Here is a 15,397-nt window from a genome sequence, read left to right on the forward strand (position 1 = left end):
GGGGGGGATAACTGGTGGCAGCTAATGTTGGCCTAGCTGGGCTCCGTGAAGGGCTCCGCGCTGCCGGCTCCCCAGGCTACTTAGGTGCCTCATTTTGTTTTTAAGGAGAGGGACGTTTTTGCCAACGAGGCTGTAAAATGAAATAAAGGGCTCTCTAAAAGCCGGAACCCAGCCTCAGCGCGGCCCCCCCGATCCCTCTTCACCCCCAACTCTCATTGCCCTGGGCCCCGCAGATGGGACCTTTCTCCGTGTCGGTCTCTTGATTCTGCTGCAGCAGCTCCCCTCCAGCCCCAGCCCCCGGCCTCGGCGGGAAGAGCAACAGGCTGATGCTGGAAGGGCGCTGGCGTCTCCTGCAGGTGCTGCGGCCTGGCGTCTCCATGGCCTGGCCGTTCCTCGGCCCCTCCGCTGCAATGGCCGCACGGGACGGGGATTGTTGTCGTGGACACTTGGCCGCCCAAGGCCTCTATTTAATTTCACACGGGGCTGATGAACAGCTGCTGGATGGTAATGATCAGTCACTGTCAACCAGGGATCACCGAAGGGATCCAGACCCCGGTCCCACCCCTCCCAGCTCTTCGATGGTGCCATCGGTTGACCAGCTCCACCATGGTTAAAGCATGTTTAAACCCTGCCCCAGCCCCCAAGAGCTGGTCTGTTAAATATACACAGGCAGCGAGGCCTAGCGTGAGTTCTAGGCCCTACGCTCTCCTGCAGCGTGACCTGGGGCAAATCACCTCCCTTTCCTACTTGTCGGTTTCGACTGGAAGCTCTTTGGGGCAGGGACTGTCTCCCCCGTGCAGCGCCGGGGAGCTGAGCTGAGCTGGGGCCACTACTGCAATGTTTCTAAAGGCACCGAGCACACCACGAGGCGGCTGAGCCAACTATGGGATTTGCCTTTGCTTAGGACCGGGCCAGAGTGACGTGCCTTGAAGCTCAGTCCTGCGGTGTCTCTGGACGGGCGTCTCACTGCACCAAGCGCCCCTTGTGCAGCGACGGCCCAGCCCAGCGCACGGGATCCAAGGAAAAGCGATTCACCCTGTTACCCTGCCTGGGAAATGCAGGGCCCTAAGAACAGGAGTCACGTTAACCTGCCTTAGGTCAACCACCTCCTCCCCGGCTCGCTCTCTGTATCGATCCGGCTCCCAAAGGTGCTCCGGCTCACAGCATGGCAATAGGAGCCGTCGCTGGCTCCCTCCGCCGGGCTAGTTCACGTCCCTCGTAGCAACAAATAAATAAATAAAGGCACAGCCTGGAAGGCAGAGGCAATTAGGAGTTTTAAAATCTTGTTTGCTTGCAAAATACAGTGCCCAGTTCATTGCCTGCCACGGGAGGCCCTGCCACGGGAGACGCCTCGCCCTTTCCGTACTGATTTCTGGGGTGGGAGCGTCGGGCGTGCTGCATATTTATGATCTGGCGAGTCAGCGGCTGGGTTTTTTGATATCTGTGTGTGAGGATTCTGGCAGCGGCTGCCTGCTTGCATGAGGCTGGAACGGGGATGCTGGCGGTTGTGTGATAGGCCATTGCAGGGGTTTCTGCGCAGGGGCAGTGCCCAGGCAGACGCAGGTATGGCTCTAGAGTCTCCTGTCGACACCAGCCTGAGCACAGTGGCTGACACGCCCTGCTAGGGTGCACGTCCCTGCCACCGGAGGGCAGGGCACCGCCCAGCCGTGCCGAGCACTTCTCTTCTTGCAGGACGGCGCCGCGTTCGCTCTCCTGGAGAATGGGTTCAGGTCCCACTTTGCCTGGTCTTATATGTTGTGACAGGTGCCCAGAGGCTATGGTGATGGGCACACTGGAAATGCAAATAGATAGCCAGCTCGTCTGCATAGCAGCAAAGGTGGCTGCCCCTGTGTCACCCTGGGCCTCTGGTTCCTCACCAAATATAGAGTTCCAGCCCACAGGCCGTGTTATTCTACTGCCACGGCATCCTCGAAGAGCAGTCTTCCACCGGGATGCTGACATGGGCCACCAGGTTTGGGGAGACAGGAGTGTGAAGCTGGGGGGTTGACTGTGGAACTCACGGCCCCAAGACAGAAGTGACCACAGGCCTCACTGCACGCAGACCGAGCTGTGAAACTCAGCTCTGAGACCTAGCAGCCCCTGAATAAGCTCTACATACACCCACAGCATGAATACTAATCTAGTAGAGCTCTGTTCCCCTGCGAGCATCCCCGTGCCAGAAGGCAAAGGGCTCCCTGGTACCTAGCAATGCAACTGGCCGCACCAGCTCACTGTAAGCCAACTCCCTGATGTATGTAAACGGTGCCATGTAAGGTATCATTGGGAACTGGTAACACACAGGGGGGGCATGAATATTATTACATGGCGTATGTGCAGGTGACATATCAAATGATAAAGATGTCTGTCGTGGGGTACTAGGCCAGAGGGGAAACTGGGGTGGGTGGGGGGGCCCTCACCTTCTGGGCAGTGAGCCCCAGTGGCTACAGTCACTAAACCTGGGCCGTGGAGCCCAGTGTCTATAGCCTGGGGTAGCGGTGCCCAATATTCCCAGTATGGGACAGTTGCACCTAAATCTCGTGGGTGTTCACCACACACTGTAATAGGTGTGGGAAGGGGTAGGGGGACCTGGGCCCCCCTGACTCCATTGGGTCCAGACCCAGGGCCCTGTAGACCTGATTTCAGGTTCCTATCTCGTTAAACACGTTCCCTAGGCTGCTTCCGACCTGGGACTCCAGCTCTGGCAGTTCCTCTTGGGGCGGCGACCGCCGGCCTCTCTCTGGCTCTGCGGTGGACTGGGGGCCCGCTGTGGACTTGGTCTGTTCAGCCTCTGCAGTTGGGGGCTCTGGCAGTTTCCTGGCCGGGGCCGGGGCCGGTACTGTGCCTCCGCTCTCTGACCTGGACTGCATCCTTTTATACCCTGCTTCCAGCTGGAGCATGCCTAGCAGGGGTGGGGGGCGTGGCCTCCTGAGCCCACAGCGAGGGCTTAACCCTTGCTGACCCAGTGTGGGGGTGATACACCCCGTCACAATGTGCCAGGAATATGGTCTGAAAAAATGTGTTTGGCAGGTAGGGCTTAAGTCAACTCCTAGACAAAGGAATGCGGTTCCACCTGCTTGAATGTGTCTCCAGTGTAAAGGGAGCAAGGAGAGACAATGGAAGTACATGTACATAAAACGGTAAACAAAGCCATTGAACTAGCAAGTGGGGGGGGGGAGACAGCCACCTAACTATCACACCCGGGCTGGAGCCTGCCAAAATTAACATGGTGGCAGCTCCCCGGTGGGCACAGCAAACTGAGCCCCTCCTGGGCTGCCTGACTCTGAAAACAACGAGAACCATTGAGGCTCTCAGCAGCCAGCGAAAACAACTTTGGCAGCCTTCAGCTGTGGTGCCAATGAAGCCCAGCGCTTCGAGCTCTGTGCTGGAGCCTGGCTGAGGCCTGACCAGCCACGCTGGACGAATGACTGTGGGGAGAAAACGACGCTAGTTTGTTAAGTCCAGTTTTCAGCTTTGCCCCGTATTTCTCCTTTTGTTTGTGTGTAACCATTTCGCTCCCCACTCCTGCTTGGGATCCCTTCCACAGCTAGTCTGACTACACCGCGTCGTGTTCTAGCGCACACCCAGCTCAGAGCGGTGTTTCAGACTGATGCGGAAACGCCCCAGCTGAACGCACAGGCTGGGGCTGTGCACCAGCTCGTTAAAGGACCCGTGTCCTTAATAAGGTTCTGCGAGTGTTATCGTGAGATGGGCTGAGCCCAGCAGAGGAGCTGGTTTTGGGGGAGACAGGACTGGAAGGGGCTGGGGCCAGGGTGAGGTCATGGTGCTGTGAGCAGGCTCCTGGCCCCAGGGCGCTGAGCCAACACTGCACAGCACAGACACACCAAGGTTACAGGGCAGGTGGCGACAGAGCCCCTTTCCCGCCTGGCTGAACCCCCATGCCCTGCACTCCAAAGGGGACCCTGGCGTGGCCCTTTCTCTTCAAGGGCTGTCACCGTCAACACTGGCTCGCATCCAGTGAAATATACACAGCCGCAAACCGTTTCTCTCCCTCTCCGGTATCTTGGAAATCCATTGCCGTGCCGTGGCCAGGCAGCATGGCCGGCACGAGCACCAAAGCCCACGATAGCAGTGGCCGTATTTAGGAACCGGACCACGCTTCCCTGACCTTGGTCTTGGCTCATTCGTTGCTTGGTGCTGAGATGGTGGCTCTGAAATGGGCATCGATGTCTGTTTCCTGCATAAATATATATATATATATATATATATTCCTACTGTATTTTCCACTGCATGTATCTGATGAAGTGGGCTGTAGCCCACAAAAGCTTATGCTCAAATAAATGTGTTCGTCTCTAAGGTGCCACAAGTACTCCTGTTCTTCTTGCGGCTACAGACTAACACGGCTGCTACTCTGAAACCTGTTTCCTGCGATGCTGATGGCTGGGTCAGTGTTCCGGCTTTTGAATCTAGATCCATTAATGGACACAAGCACATGCAGTGGGGGCCCTGTATTTGTCCAATGTGGCCTCTGTCCTGCTCACATGCTGCAGGCCTGATCCTGTGAGGTGCTGAGGTGGCTCTTGAGGGCACCCAGCATTGTACACACTCCCCAAGTGTTTGCAAAATTAACCCACTCAGCCTCCCGTCAGCGCAGCCATGTTGCAAACACGTGTTTCTCTCCCCCTTATTCTTTCCGGCATGTAGTTTAATAGCAATAATGAGTAGTCTAGCCTGGGTGTGTCACCCCTGCCCTCTACTGCCTGGAATCAGAACTGATTGCTTCTGTGTGTCCTATGCCCCATACTGCTACCCGTTCACAGCGCCAGGCCTTCAGTCTGCCAGCGAGGCGGGGGCCTCTGCTGCTGGCTCTGACATGCTGTCACCACTGTTGCTGTGATGTTGCCGGTGACCATGAGGTGCTGCAAGGTTACACTTCATGTTGTTACTCCACAGCCCGTGCAAGGGGCTGAGCGAATGTTATGCCAAGACTCCTCGCCATTCGGCTTCTCAGCGTTTGCATCCGTAACCCTAACGGACAACTTGGTTTTCTAATGTGCCATTTTTTGGTCACGTTCTCTGCACTCTGTCACGTTCCCCCAGTTGAGTGGCTTCGAGCAACCCTACGATAACAACCCAGCACGCGCAGCTCGGTGTGGGTGAGCCATCAGGGGCTGGGTGGGAGCGATCTTCGGCATGACAAAACCCCAGTTTCAGGGGGGTTATTCTTAACAGTGTGAAATGTACCAATGTGATTGAATTCCCTCGCTAACAGCCTTTGAGCATGTGGAGAAATGACAGTGTTCAGGCCTGCGTGTTCTCTCCTCGGCAGGTTGAGTCCTTCCTGCTTGTGTCCCCCCCCCGGCCCCAATCGCTCCTAACTAACCAACACGGCAGCTTTATTTTCTCTCTCCTTTTGTTCCTTTCATAGTGACATAAGTCTCCCCATGACACGGGGCCATTCTTCATCCCCACAGGACATGATTGATCTCGGCCGATTACCATTTTCCATTTATCTGCGCAGGAGTTAACCTCGTTTTCTTGGTAACCGCATTAGACATTTCATGAATCCTGACTTCTCGGGGAGTTTCTGGGAACGGGTGGGGAGCACAGGGAGGGATTCGATTCCAGGGGAAGGGGGGAGGGGAGGAAGAGAGCTAATTGGCAGGAATTGACGACAGGATGAAAGGATCAGATTGGTGCCCCGGCAGCTCTTCCCAGAAACCACCCCGCTGAGAAATCCCATGTTCACATTAGCTGCCTCTCAGCACCGCCCCCGGAGTTCTGGGCTGGGGGGGGGCGCGACATGCCCACCCTGCCTCTGCCAGCCTTTCATTCCAGGCGGCCTCCCAGTTTAGAAGGCGGGCGACAGCCCAGAATGCAGGGCTCCGTCTTCCTGACGAGCGGTAACAATCCTGCGACATTTTAAACCACATTCCAATGGCAACCGTTTAGTCCCTGCGGTTTGGTGCCGCGGCCCCGGAGTGGGCGTGGACCCCCAGCACCGCTGGCACCAAAGCCAGAGAGCCGGGCGCTAGCCTGGTACTCCTGAGACCTGGGTGTGACGCCCTATTGGGCCACAGGTGCTGGGCAAGTCACTTAGGCCCATCCCCAAAGGTATGTAGGTGCCGAACTCCTGCTGAGTTCAATGGAACGGAGGAGCTGGCCTTGGCCTCCTTGTGCCTCATTCCCCCAGCTATACGACAGGGATCAGAGGTGTGCTCTTAACACAGGGATGTGCTGAGGATACATGCGTTAAAGCGTGCGAGGGGCTCATATATTACAGTAAAAGAGGCTAAATCAGTACCCTAGGTAGCCCTCGATAGCGTGAGCTAAAAGGAGCCCACTATCTGCTAGCACTAGTAGGCCATTACCCCTGCATGAGATATCTACTGGAAAGGGGACACGGTGCACAGGTTACAAGCGTGGTCTATTTGCAACTCCCCGCAAAAATGAGGTAAGTGCAATTCTGCCTCAAGCCAGTCCCTGCACCTCTTTGTGCTGGTTCCTTAGAGGTATAGACTGACCGGCCACCTGAGGCTCAGGTCATTCATGTGCACACACAATTCTGAGACCCTCCAGTGCAATGAGCCAGCGTTAGCCCCAAACATCGCGCGCGGCCTCATGCTGCTGCATGAGAGCCGGCAAATGAAACTGACTCGTCTACTTTTCAGTGTTTGCTTTTTTGCATCTCACTCAAAGTTCGCATATGAAACTCTTCAGTGGTGGTGATAAAAGTGGTAGGAAAAGTCTGACCTGGCCCAGGAGACAGGGCCAGCTCTCACGGGAGATGCTGTCTAATCTCAGGCAGGTCAGGGATTGTATTTTTCTCATGTGTGCCCAGCACTTTGCAGAACAGGGTCAGATCCGGCCGTCTAGTCCTACCTACCGTACTAGAAATAAAAGGTCAGTGCTTGGGCTAGGCAAAAACTGGACCTTAATTTTCAAAACTAGACTGATTTTCTTAAATACACACAGACCATTCCCTTCCCCTGCTCCAGTTCTTCATTACTGGGGTATGAAGGTTCTGGGCATCTGCACACCACAGTATATTTTGCTGTGGAAAATCCCATTAGCACAAGCCTAGGTAAGTTACCTGGAGCACAGAACTGTGTTAGGGAAAAGATCACAACTGGACTGAATATGCCTCTCTTCAGCACCGGGGTGTTGTTTGGAATGAGAATTTGTTTTATTCCCCTTTGATCAGCTGGGAAATCTTAACAATTAAAAAGCAATTTTTTCAATCTGAAACTTGCCCGCGCGGGCGCACACACGCACGGCAAATCAGGAAATCTGGACTCAAGAACTAAAAAAGTAGTTTAAAAAAAAGATCAATGAAGTAGTCAAGCAAAGAGCAACTGCCAGCTCCACTCGCAGGATATGAATATATAATGTGGATTTTGCACTGTTGGCAAATCTAAGGGGAACTGGTGCATTGTGCGCTGGGATGAGCTAAGAAGGAAGAATGCCCACTTAGTAGTATGTGCTGATACATCCAGGCCCTCTGCACCGGAGGAAAGGATGTACGTGGGGAACAGATATTTAACAATAGGCTCTTCAGTCTAGCAGAGACGAGTCTCACATGATCCAATGGCTGGAAGTTGAAGCCAGACACATTCAGGCTGGAAATAAGGCGTGTGGTTTGGATGGAGAAAACGACTGGAGCAATTCACCAGGGTCGGGGGGCGGGGGGGAGAGCGGGGATTCTCCATCACTGACAACTTTTAAATCAAGGTTGGATCTGCTCTGGGAATTATTTTGGGGCTGGCCTGCGCTCTACAAGACGGGCTCATCACAATGGCTCCGCCTGGCCTGGGAATCTCTCAGTGTCTCAGAGGTTTGAATGGGAAGCTGTCTGCTTATGATCTGTCTCTTTTCTGGACTAAGCAGAATGGAGATGGAGGCGGCTGGAGAAGTGGCCATCTCCCACTGTACTGCTGACACCCATTTTCTCCCACCAAGGTCACCTCCCATTCCAATTGAGGAGTGGCCACCTCTAGACCCTGCAGTATATTGCTAACATCCTCCGACCCCACAACTACTGTGTGCCCGGGCCTAGGGGCAGCAGCTGTCTCAGCCCTCAAAGCCCTTGGCCACAGGCCAATACCGGGTGCAGGAGCATTTTAGTCACATCCCCACCCACTCCAGAGCGCCGAGACAGAGACCGGGAAGGAAGGAAGGAGAGACCGGGAAGATTTATACTCGTTTAATTAATGTCAAATGTAGTTTACAAACGGGAATGACAAGTACCTTTTTATATAATATACATTGACACACAATCATTGACACAACTGGAATATCACCTTGTGCAATTGGGATTCTTTGGGCAAAGAGAGTTAATTCCTTTTTTTTGTTTTTGTTTAAGCTCATTGTGGAAGAGGAGAAAGCGAAAACGCGGCTGGCTCCTGAGAAGGCCAGAACGAGACTCTTCTCTCTCCATTCTCCCCTCGGATCCCCACCCTTCCTAAAAACAGGGACGGCTTTACATTAAAAAAAACATTACTGGTTACATATGGTTTTACAGCTACGTACACAGCACACTGCTGCTCCACAACACACGAGAGAGATCCTGGCTCTCAGTGCCTCCTTGCAAGGCAGAGCTCGGGCACTGGGGACCCTGCCCTCCCCACTTCCCCATTCCCAAATGCCTTTAAAAAAATAAATAAATCACTGCGCATTCTCCAATTCCATTCACAGAGAGATCACAGCTCTAGTCCCAAGGCCACCCGCAGCCAGTGCTGGGCATGGCTGCCCCACCATGCGGAGTTTATTATTCCAATTTAAAAACCAAACCTACTGACTGCCTTTCCCAGGGCTTAAGTGCTACAGGCAGGGCTACTTCCCAGCATGACAAATGGCATTCATGTGCAGCCCTTCTCTCTACTCTCACAGGTCTGGCTCATCAGGGGAGAAACGTCCCAACTTGGAATGTCAGAATCGTTTTCTCTCGCAGTCACAGATTCTTCTCCATCTCCCAAACACTGCCCAGGAAGGTACACGTGCACAGCATGTCAGCTACCAGGGAACGGCCACGGCGCCCAGGATAGACTCACATGGGCAACAACTGTACTGTAGGTAGAGATTGCTGCTTTGAGAGCGTAAGGACCCAGGAAGATCTGACTGAAGTGATATCGTCTTTGTTGGGGGGTGGGGAAGGGGGAATATAATTCCATCAGGAGACAGGTTTAATTTGTGCAACAGGGTCCTTTAGAATTCAAACAGCAAGACACTGACCAAAATGGCAGCTCCCAGGAGAAGACATCATACACTCAGGCAGGGAAGTTGTGATAGAAATATCACCACGGAGACAAGCTGCCTCATCAAATCTTCTGTTACTGCAAAACACAAACCACCTTTGCAGTGCTGGGGCGGAGTCCGGCTTCCTAAGTAGTAAACCCTCTTGGGGTCAACACACCCTCTGGTGGCCAGGTGTCCTACACCAAGAAATCCAGCAAGTAGGAGTGACCTTGGCTTCCAAACAGCCTTCAAATCACCACTGACGTGCAATATTCCGGTGTCTAGCTTGTTCTGGTCTCTCCCCCCGGTTCGTGAAGCGAGACAGCTAGTGAGAACAGCAACACAAGGTTGCCTTCACCAACTTCCCTCCTCCCACATTTCAGCGCTGGACTACTGCCCTGCAAGGGCACCATCCTGGCAACAAGAGCCACTGGTGGGTGCCTTTAAACAACTCACGCAGCCTTGCAAAGCTCAACTGGCTCGAGAGGCGAACGTTGCTTTTTGGTAGGTAAAAGCGTATTCGTTTCTTTGTTCCCGAGGTAATGGGGGAGTAGATGGCAACCCTCAGCCGGTGACAGTTGTGTGCGGCTGTGGCCCTGGAAGCGAAGGACAAGTGAGAGCGGCTGTAGGTGCCGCTGTGGAAGAAGCTAGGGGAAATCTCCCGGGAGGAGGCCATTGGGGATCACTGGCACTGACTGGAAGTATCTGAACCTTTGCTCATCTTGGTCAGTTCAGTGAGGCTGGGTTCTCCTTGCCAACTCACTGGCCTGAGAGAGGGGCCCTAGCATCACCTTTTACTTAGATGTGGAAGTTACCTTGCATTGTTTTAAGAGGAGGAACGTGCACCATGTCCTAGGAACCCCGGCTCAGGCAGGCTCTGGAAGAGATCGGCGATCTAAAGCAACCTTCCACTCTAGCAAAGAGCTTGTACCAGAAAGTCAGTGCAATTCTGACGCCTCTCCCGGCCAGTACTGGCAAAGCGGCAGAACAAGGCAGCAGGATGGACGCAGATGGCAAAGAAGGCAGCACAGCAGCCTCCCCAGAGAACACCTCGAGCAAGAACCTTCCTTCCCTGTCCTGTAGTCACCTCCTACTACTCAGCCAGAAGGGAGAACAACTGGAAGCCTTGGCCCTGAGCCTGTGCCACGGCCCCACCTCTCCTGCGGGCAGAGGCGGCGCTCCGGAGCGGAGGGAACACCCTGGGCCATTGGGCAGTGAACTCCTTTCCAGTGGGAACAACACAAGCCAGTGGCAGGGGCACGGCCTTTGGGTTTCGTGGGCAATGGCTGGGTTAACTGAAGCTTTGGGGTGCAGATTCCCAACCCCTGGAGACAGCTGTACTTGGCCATGTCCATTCCTGCCTCCCATTTAATCTCAACTCCTGCCCCATATGGAAAAGAGGCGACAGCGCCTGAGCCAGACCTTTCCAACCGCCCCCTGCCCCTGATGAGAAACTCAACGCCGCTGGCTTTCGCTGGGAGAAAGATTCTATTAGAAATAGCCCCATTAGCGACGGCTAATGACAAAAACCCAGCTCCCCTACTCCCCATAAGTCTTGTAAGTTATGGGCGATGCTACAGCCATTACTAAAAAGCTGTTAACTTCATATCTGACTGAGGAAATATACACCACAGAACATTAAACCATTTATATTATAGATATGTATATATATACTTTTTTTAAACTAATGACTTTAATGCCAAAACTTTGCAGAACCAAGAAAAATATGGGTTTAATGTTCTCCGCTCATTTTTTTTCTTCTTTAAAAAAAAATACAACCAAAAAAAGGGCAACTTAGTAGTATGTAATGTTTGTGTCTATCCCATTTATACACAACATTGTAAACGTATATAATCTATATTACATGTGCTTCATTTTCTGCCTGTGGGGTTTTTCTTTAAACCTTTTTTTTAAATCACTAGAACACCACCAAAACAAAACAAAAAAACAAAACAAAACATAAAATAAAACAAACCCAAAAAACAAACCAAAACAAAAAAACCCAACCAACCAAACTGAACAAAGAACACAAGTTACAGGTTATTTAACATCTTTCTGTCAAGGGTCCCTTCCCAGTCTTCTGGGGTTGTTGAAGTGAACAGCACAGTCCAAAGGAAGGGCTCACAAGCCATCCGCGATGCACAGCCAGCTCTGGGGAGAGGGGAACACTGGTTTTAAAAAAGGGTTTGGTTTTGCTCGCTGTAGAGTCGCCAAAGGAGGTCCCAACACGAGAGACACGGAGGCCGAGGCTTTCCCGCGGCTCCTTTATCCTTGAGTCCACGTCTGGAGTCTGTGTGTTTGAAACGTCTTTTCTTGTTGTCGTTCTTTCCCCCCTTGGTGTGATGAGCTGATCCGGGTAGCTGGGTCCCACCCTCCTGCTGCGTCCTTCATAAGTAGATGCGCCTGAGGTCTCCGGGAGATGTGATGGTGTTACACTGAGGGCAGAGCTTCTTAGCGCCCTGCAGCCGGCGGAGGGAACAGAAAGAGAAATGTCACCTGGGAGGACGCAGGACGACGGCGCGCGTTTCCCCTGGGCTGTGATGCTGGGGATGACAATATGGAAGCAGGAGAGGCCAAGGCCTCCCAATACCCAGGACCCCTGCCATAAAGGAAACAGACCAGAGAGGCGACACCTCCGAGCAGCAGGTCTGAGCCCTCTGGGGGAATCAGGCGCTCCCTTCCCCAACGCAGTCCCTGCCAACCCAGAATGCACCTAGGAGGTCCCCAGCCACGGGCACAAGGGAGAGGACAACCCAGCCTGAGTGCCTCTCATTAATGCTTTGACTCATCAGGACCATTCATTCTGCAACCTTTTTCCCCCCCCCCCCCCCCCCAGCTCTTCTCGAGAGTCCCCATCTCATACTGTGCTGGAGCAGCACCTGCTCCGAGGAAACAGCCAGGAGGCTTGGAGCTGGATTAGCGCTCGGCAGAAAACTGAAATTCAGTGCAACAATTAGCCGATTCGCCTCCCATCCCCTTCTTTGCAGCACCCACTTAGGCTCCAACTGTCCCTCTCTATCCTTCCCACCCGACCGAGCTGTGTGCGCTGGCCCCTCGGTGTCAGATGGACCCACACTTGGCGTAGCTCTGTCCCCAGCGAGGGGAATACCAATTGCTTCCAGCCTTTGCGCTAGCGGAGCAGTAGAGGTGCATGCTTTTAGCAGCAGAGGGCCTGGGTCTGACCCCCACATCGGCCAACCCAGCCAGGGGCGTTGTGTTACGCAGAATGACGCTTTCATGGCAGCTGTGGCATTCCCAGAACAGGACGACGGAGCGTGGGGAAAGACATTGCTCCTAAAGCTTCAGTGCTCCTCTAAGCAGAGGGAGCAGCATGGGGAGTGCCAGCCCCATGGGGAGTTCTTGCTTTTCCCCTGACCCTGCAGAAGCCCCTTCAGGGGATCAGGAGGGGATGGAGTGGCTGTCTGCAGATAGCGTCCCTAGGTCAGGGCTGCTCCAAGAAGAGTTAATGCAGCCTCCACCATCGTCCCCCCCGCTGTGCAGTGCTCCTGTGGGTGCTGTTACACCTGGGAGGTGGGGGGCTGGCTCAGCATCATGCAGCCCCCAATGCCCTGTGGGGCTGGACTTTCTCTCCCTGATGCTGCGGCCAGGGGCCTTTGGAGGCTGCACTCTTGCTTCCAAGGAGCCACCCAGTAAGGGAGACTGAGGCAACAGGAGAGTTCAGCTAGCTGCATGCCAGGGCCTCTCAAACCCCGTGTCCAGAGCACAACACGATCCACGACTCGGAGCCCCAGAACTATACAGACCGAGGGTCTGTTCCACCCCCCCAGCCTGCCTCGGGCAGCCAATGGGAACAGGAATTCCCAGCCCTCTGTACCACGCTACAGAGGAGTCTGTATCTGCTGCCAAGGTGAACGGAAACGAGCAAACTCCAAACCCAGGCGAGGGAACAGAAGGATGACACGAGCACTGCATGAAATGAAACAATGGCTGGTGCCATCTGTCATGGATCCTGACAGGTAGAGGGTGTTAATAAGCCTCAGAATCGGGGTCAACCTAAGCTGGTCATCATTAGATTGGCAGGTGTGACAGACAGCTGATGAGAAAAATGACAGAAAGATGGCTCTGCGGCAACTGATCCTCCGCTCCAAGCGAGCAGGGCAGCAGTGCCGCGGCAGACCTGGAAATCAGGCGGTGCTGGCTTTAAACACTGACAGCCGGCCTCAGAACATAACCTCCTGACTCCTACGTCAAAGCAGCAAGCACAGGCTCCATCTGAGCACCCCGACTCTTCTGCTTCCCAGCCGTTCCTTTCCAGCCCAGCTCCCCAGCCAGCATGCACGGCAACAGGCTCCACGGAATCAGACAGGCCCCCAGGGCTGCACAAAGTGGGGAATGCCAGCCGGCTGCTACGGCTCGCACAGACTGACCCAGAGGAGGCAGTCTCTCTTGGGAAGAAGAGCAGTGCTCCCAAGAGAGGCTTGTTTTGATCTCTGCAGCCAGGGCAGAAAGTGGGCGTTAGAGCAGGGGGCTCAGCAGGTTTGCAGGAGCTGGGCTCAGTGGAAGGGCAGGTTCAGATCTGGCCACGCTGCACTGATTGCTGCCAGTGGCAGCTCGGATTACAAGAGAAGAGATGGATGCTATCCCTGACGCTACAATTAGCATCAGCTCTGCTCTGTGAAGATATCTGCACAATGAGCACACACGGGGCAGGGAAACCTCAAACCCAAGCAGGGAACTCCTCCGACTTCCAGGACAAATTCAGGCTACGTCTACACTGGTTTGTAGCCACTGGTGCAAACCCCTCAGTGAGGACAAATTACATCAGTGCAGAGGAATTTGGACCATTGCAGCTGACCTCAGCGTCAAACAGGTGTCAGGCGCGTCTGCCCTGGGGCTTGCACCTGTGCCACTAAGAACCCAGTGCAGACAAGGCCAAGTCCGTTCTCCTCTCCCTCCTGGTGCAAGCTGCCGCTGACAGGCCTCCAACCTCGTTTTCTGCAGTGTAGTGGGAGCCGTGTTGGCCCCAGTACACTAGAGACAAGGTGGGTGAGGGAATACTGATCTCTCTCCCCAGCAGAAGCTGGTGCAATAAAAGATATCACCTCACCCGCGTGCCTTCTCGTTTGCTGACCTTCTGAAGGATCAGGTTTCAAGGGGCTGAACACTCCATGCCTCCAAGTCAGATCTAAGGTGTCACCAAAACGCCCCCAACCTGCCTTGGAGGCGAATAAAGGCACTAAAACCCCTCAAATCACTACTGCCCAAGCCACAAGGGGACTGGGATTCAGGAGAGCTTGGTTCGATTCCTAGCTCTGCGGCAACCTCAGGCAAGTCCCTTCTCCGCTCTCAGCCTCTGCTTCCCACCCTTTGTCTCGTCTGTAGATTTTAAGCACTTCATTGGCATAATGAGAGACAGGCCCTGCCCTGGAGAGCCTGGCACAAGGGGGTCCACGACGCAAGTACCTTCACAGAGCCGAGTTGATCTCTAGGCGCTGCTACCACCACCCCATTATGGCGGGCAGACTTAAAAATCAGTATGTGCACTTTAAAATGGCCAGGTTATAATCCAGCCTTTCGCTTCTCTCTCAAGACCTGTGTTCTGGAGTCTAGAGCTGCCAAGAAGAGCACATTTCTTGGGCTGAATGCTCGTCTACAAAGCAGATCCCTTTCTTGGGCATCAGGGCAGGTCGGTACGAAGAGGAAGAGTGACCGATTTTTAAAGCTATTCTCTGTCATGTCAGGCTGGGACCTGTTGCACTGCTGCTGAGATTCAGAAATCGGGGGGCTCACACTGCATGCATCAATATGATGTATTTCAATTCACAGCCGACAGAACCACTGGCCTGGCTGTGCAGATTCTCTGCAGCCTCGGGGCTCCCCACTGTCAACAGGAGGGCAGGGGGCAGTGTCTCCGGAGGGGCCAGGGGAGCAGAGAGGTTTATGCGCCGCAATCAGTGTTACACAGGGTGGTGGTTGGCAAGTTCTCAACTCTGGACTGCAGTGTGCCCCAGCAAGCAAAAGTGAGCATGCAACTGGGAGTTTAAGGATTCCAGATGTGGCTAGCTCTTGCACATCTGTCTCGACCCTTTCCTTCCCAAGAGGCACTCCAGAGAATGGGAGCAGTTCGTGCAGGAAGAGCCAGTGAAATATCTGTCCAATCACACCTCACTGCTGATTACACAAGGGAAGCGGATTCTTTCTGCAGCTCCCATCCCCTGGAATGGCTTGGTGCTGTCACTCTGCC

The 15,397-nt window shown here is 54.0% G+C and overlaps 1 protein-coding gene across 3 annotated transcripts in view; it reads right to left on the bottom strand.

The window, feature by feature from the left end:
• Positions 1-11,170: 11,170 nt before the first annotated feature.
• RNF220 (ring finger protein 220) overlaps positions 11,171-15,397 on the bottom strand; it is a 311,685-nt gene continuing 307,458 nt past the window's right edge. For all 3 annotated transcript variants that reach the window (XM_029911609.1, XM_029911608.1, XM_029911607.1), the window contains one exon: positions 11,171-11,651. In XM_029911609.1, coding sequence (XP_029767469.1) covers positions 11,580-11,651 — 72 coding nt within the window. In that variant the 3' untranslated portion in view covers positions 11,171-11,579. The remainder of the gene's footprint in view (positions 11,652-15,397) is intronic.

The sequence above is a fragment of the Terrapene carolina genome, unplaced genomic scaffold, assembly GCF_002925995.2.
Source record: "Terrapene carolina triunguis isolate 2854851 unplaced genomic scaffold, T_m_triunguis-2.0 Scaffold110, whole genome shotgun sequence".
NCBI lineage: Eukaryota > Metazoa > Chordata > Testudines > Emydidae > Terrapene > Terrapene triunguis.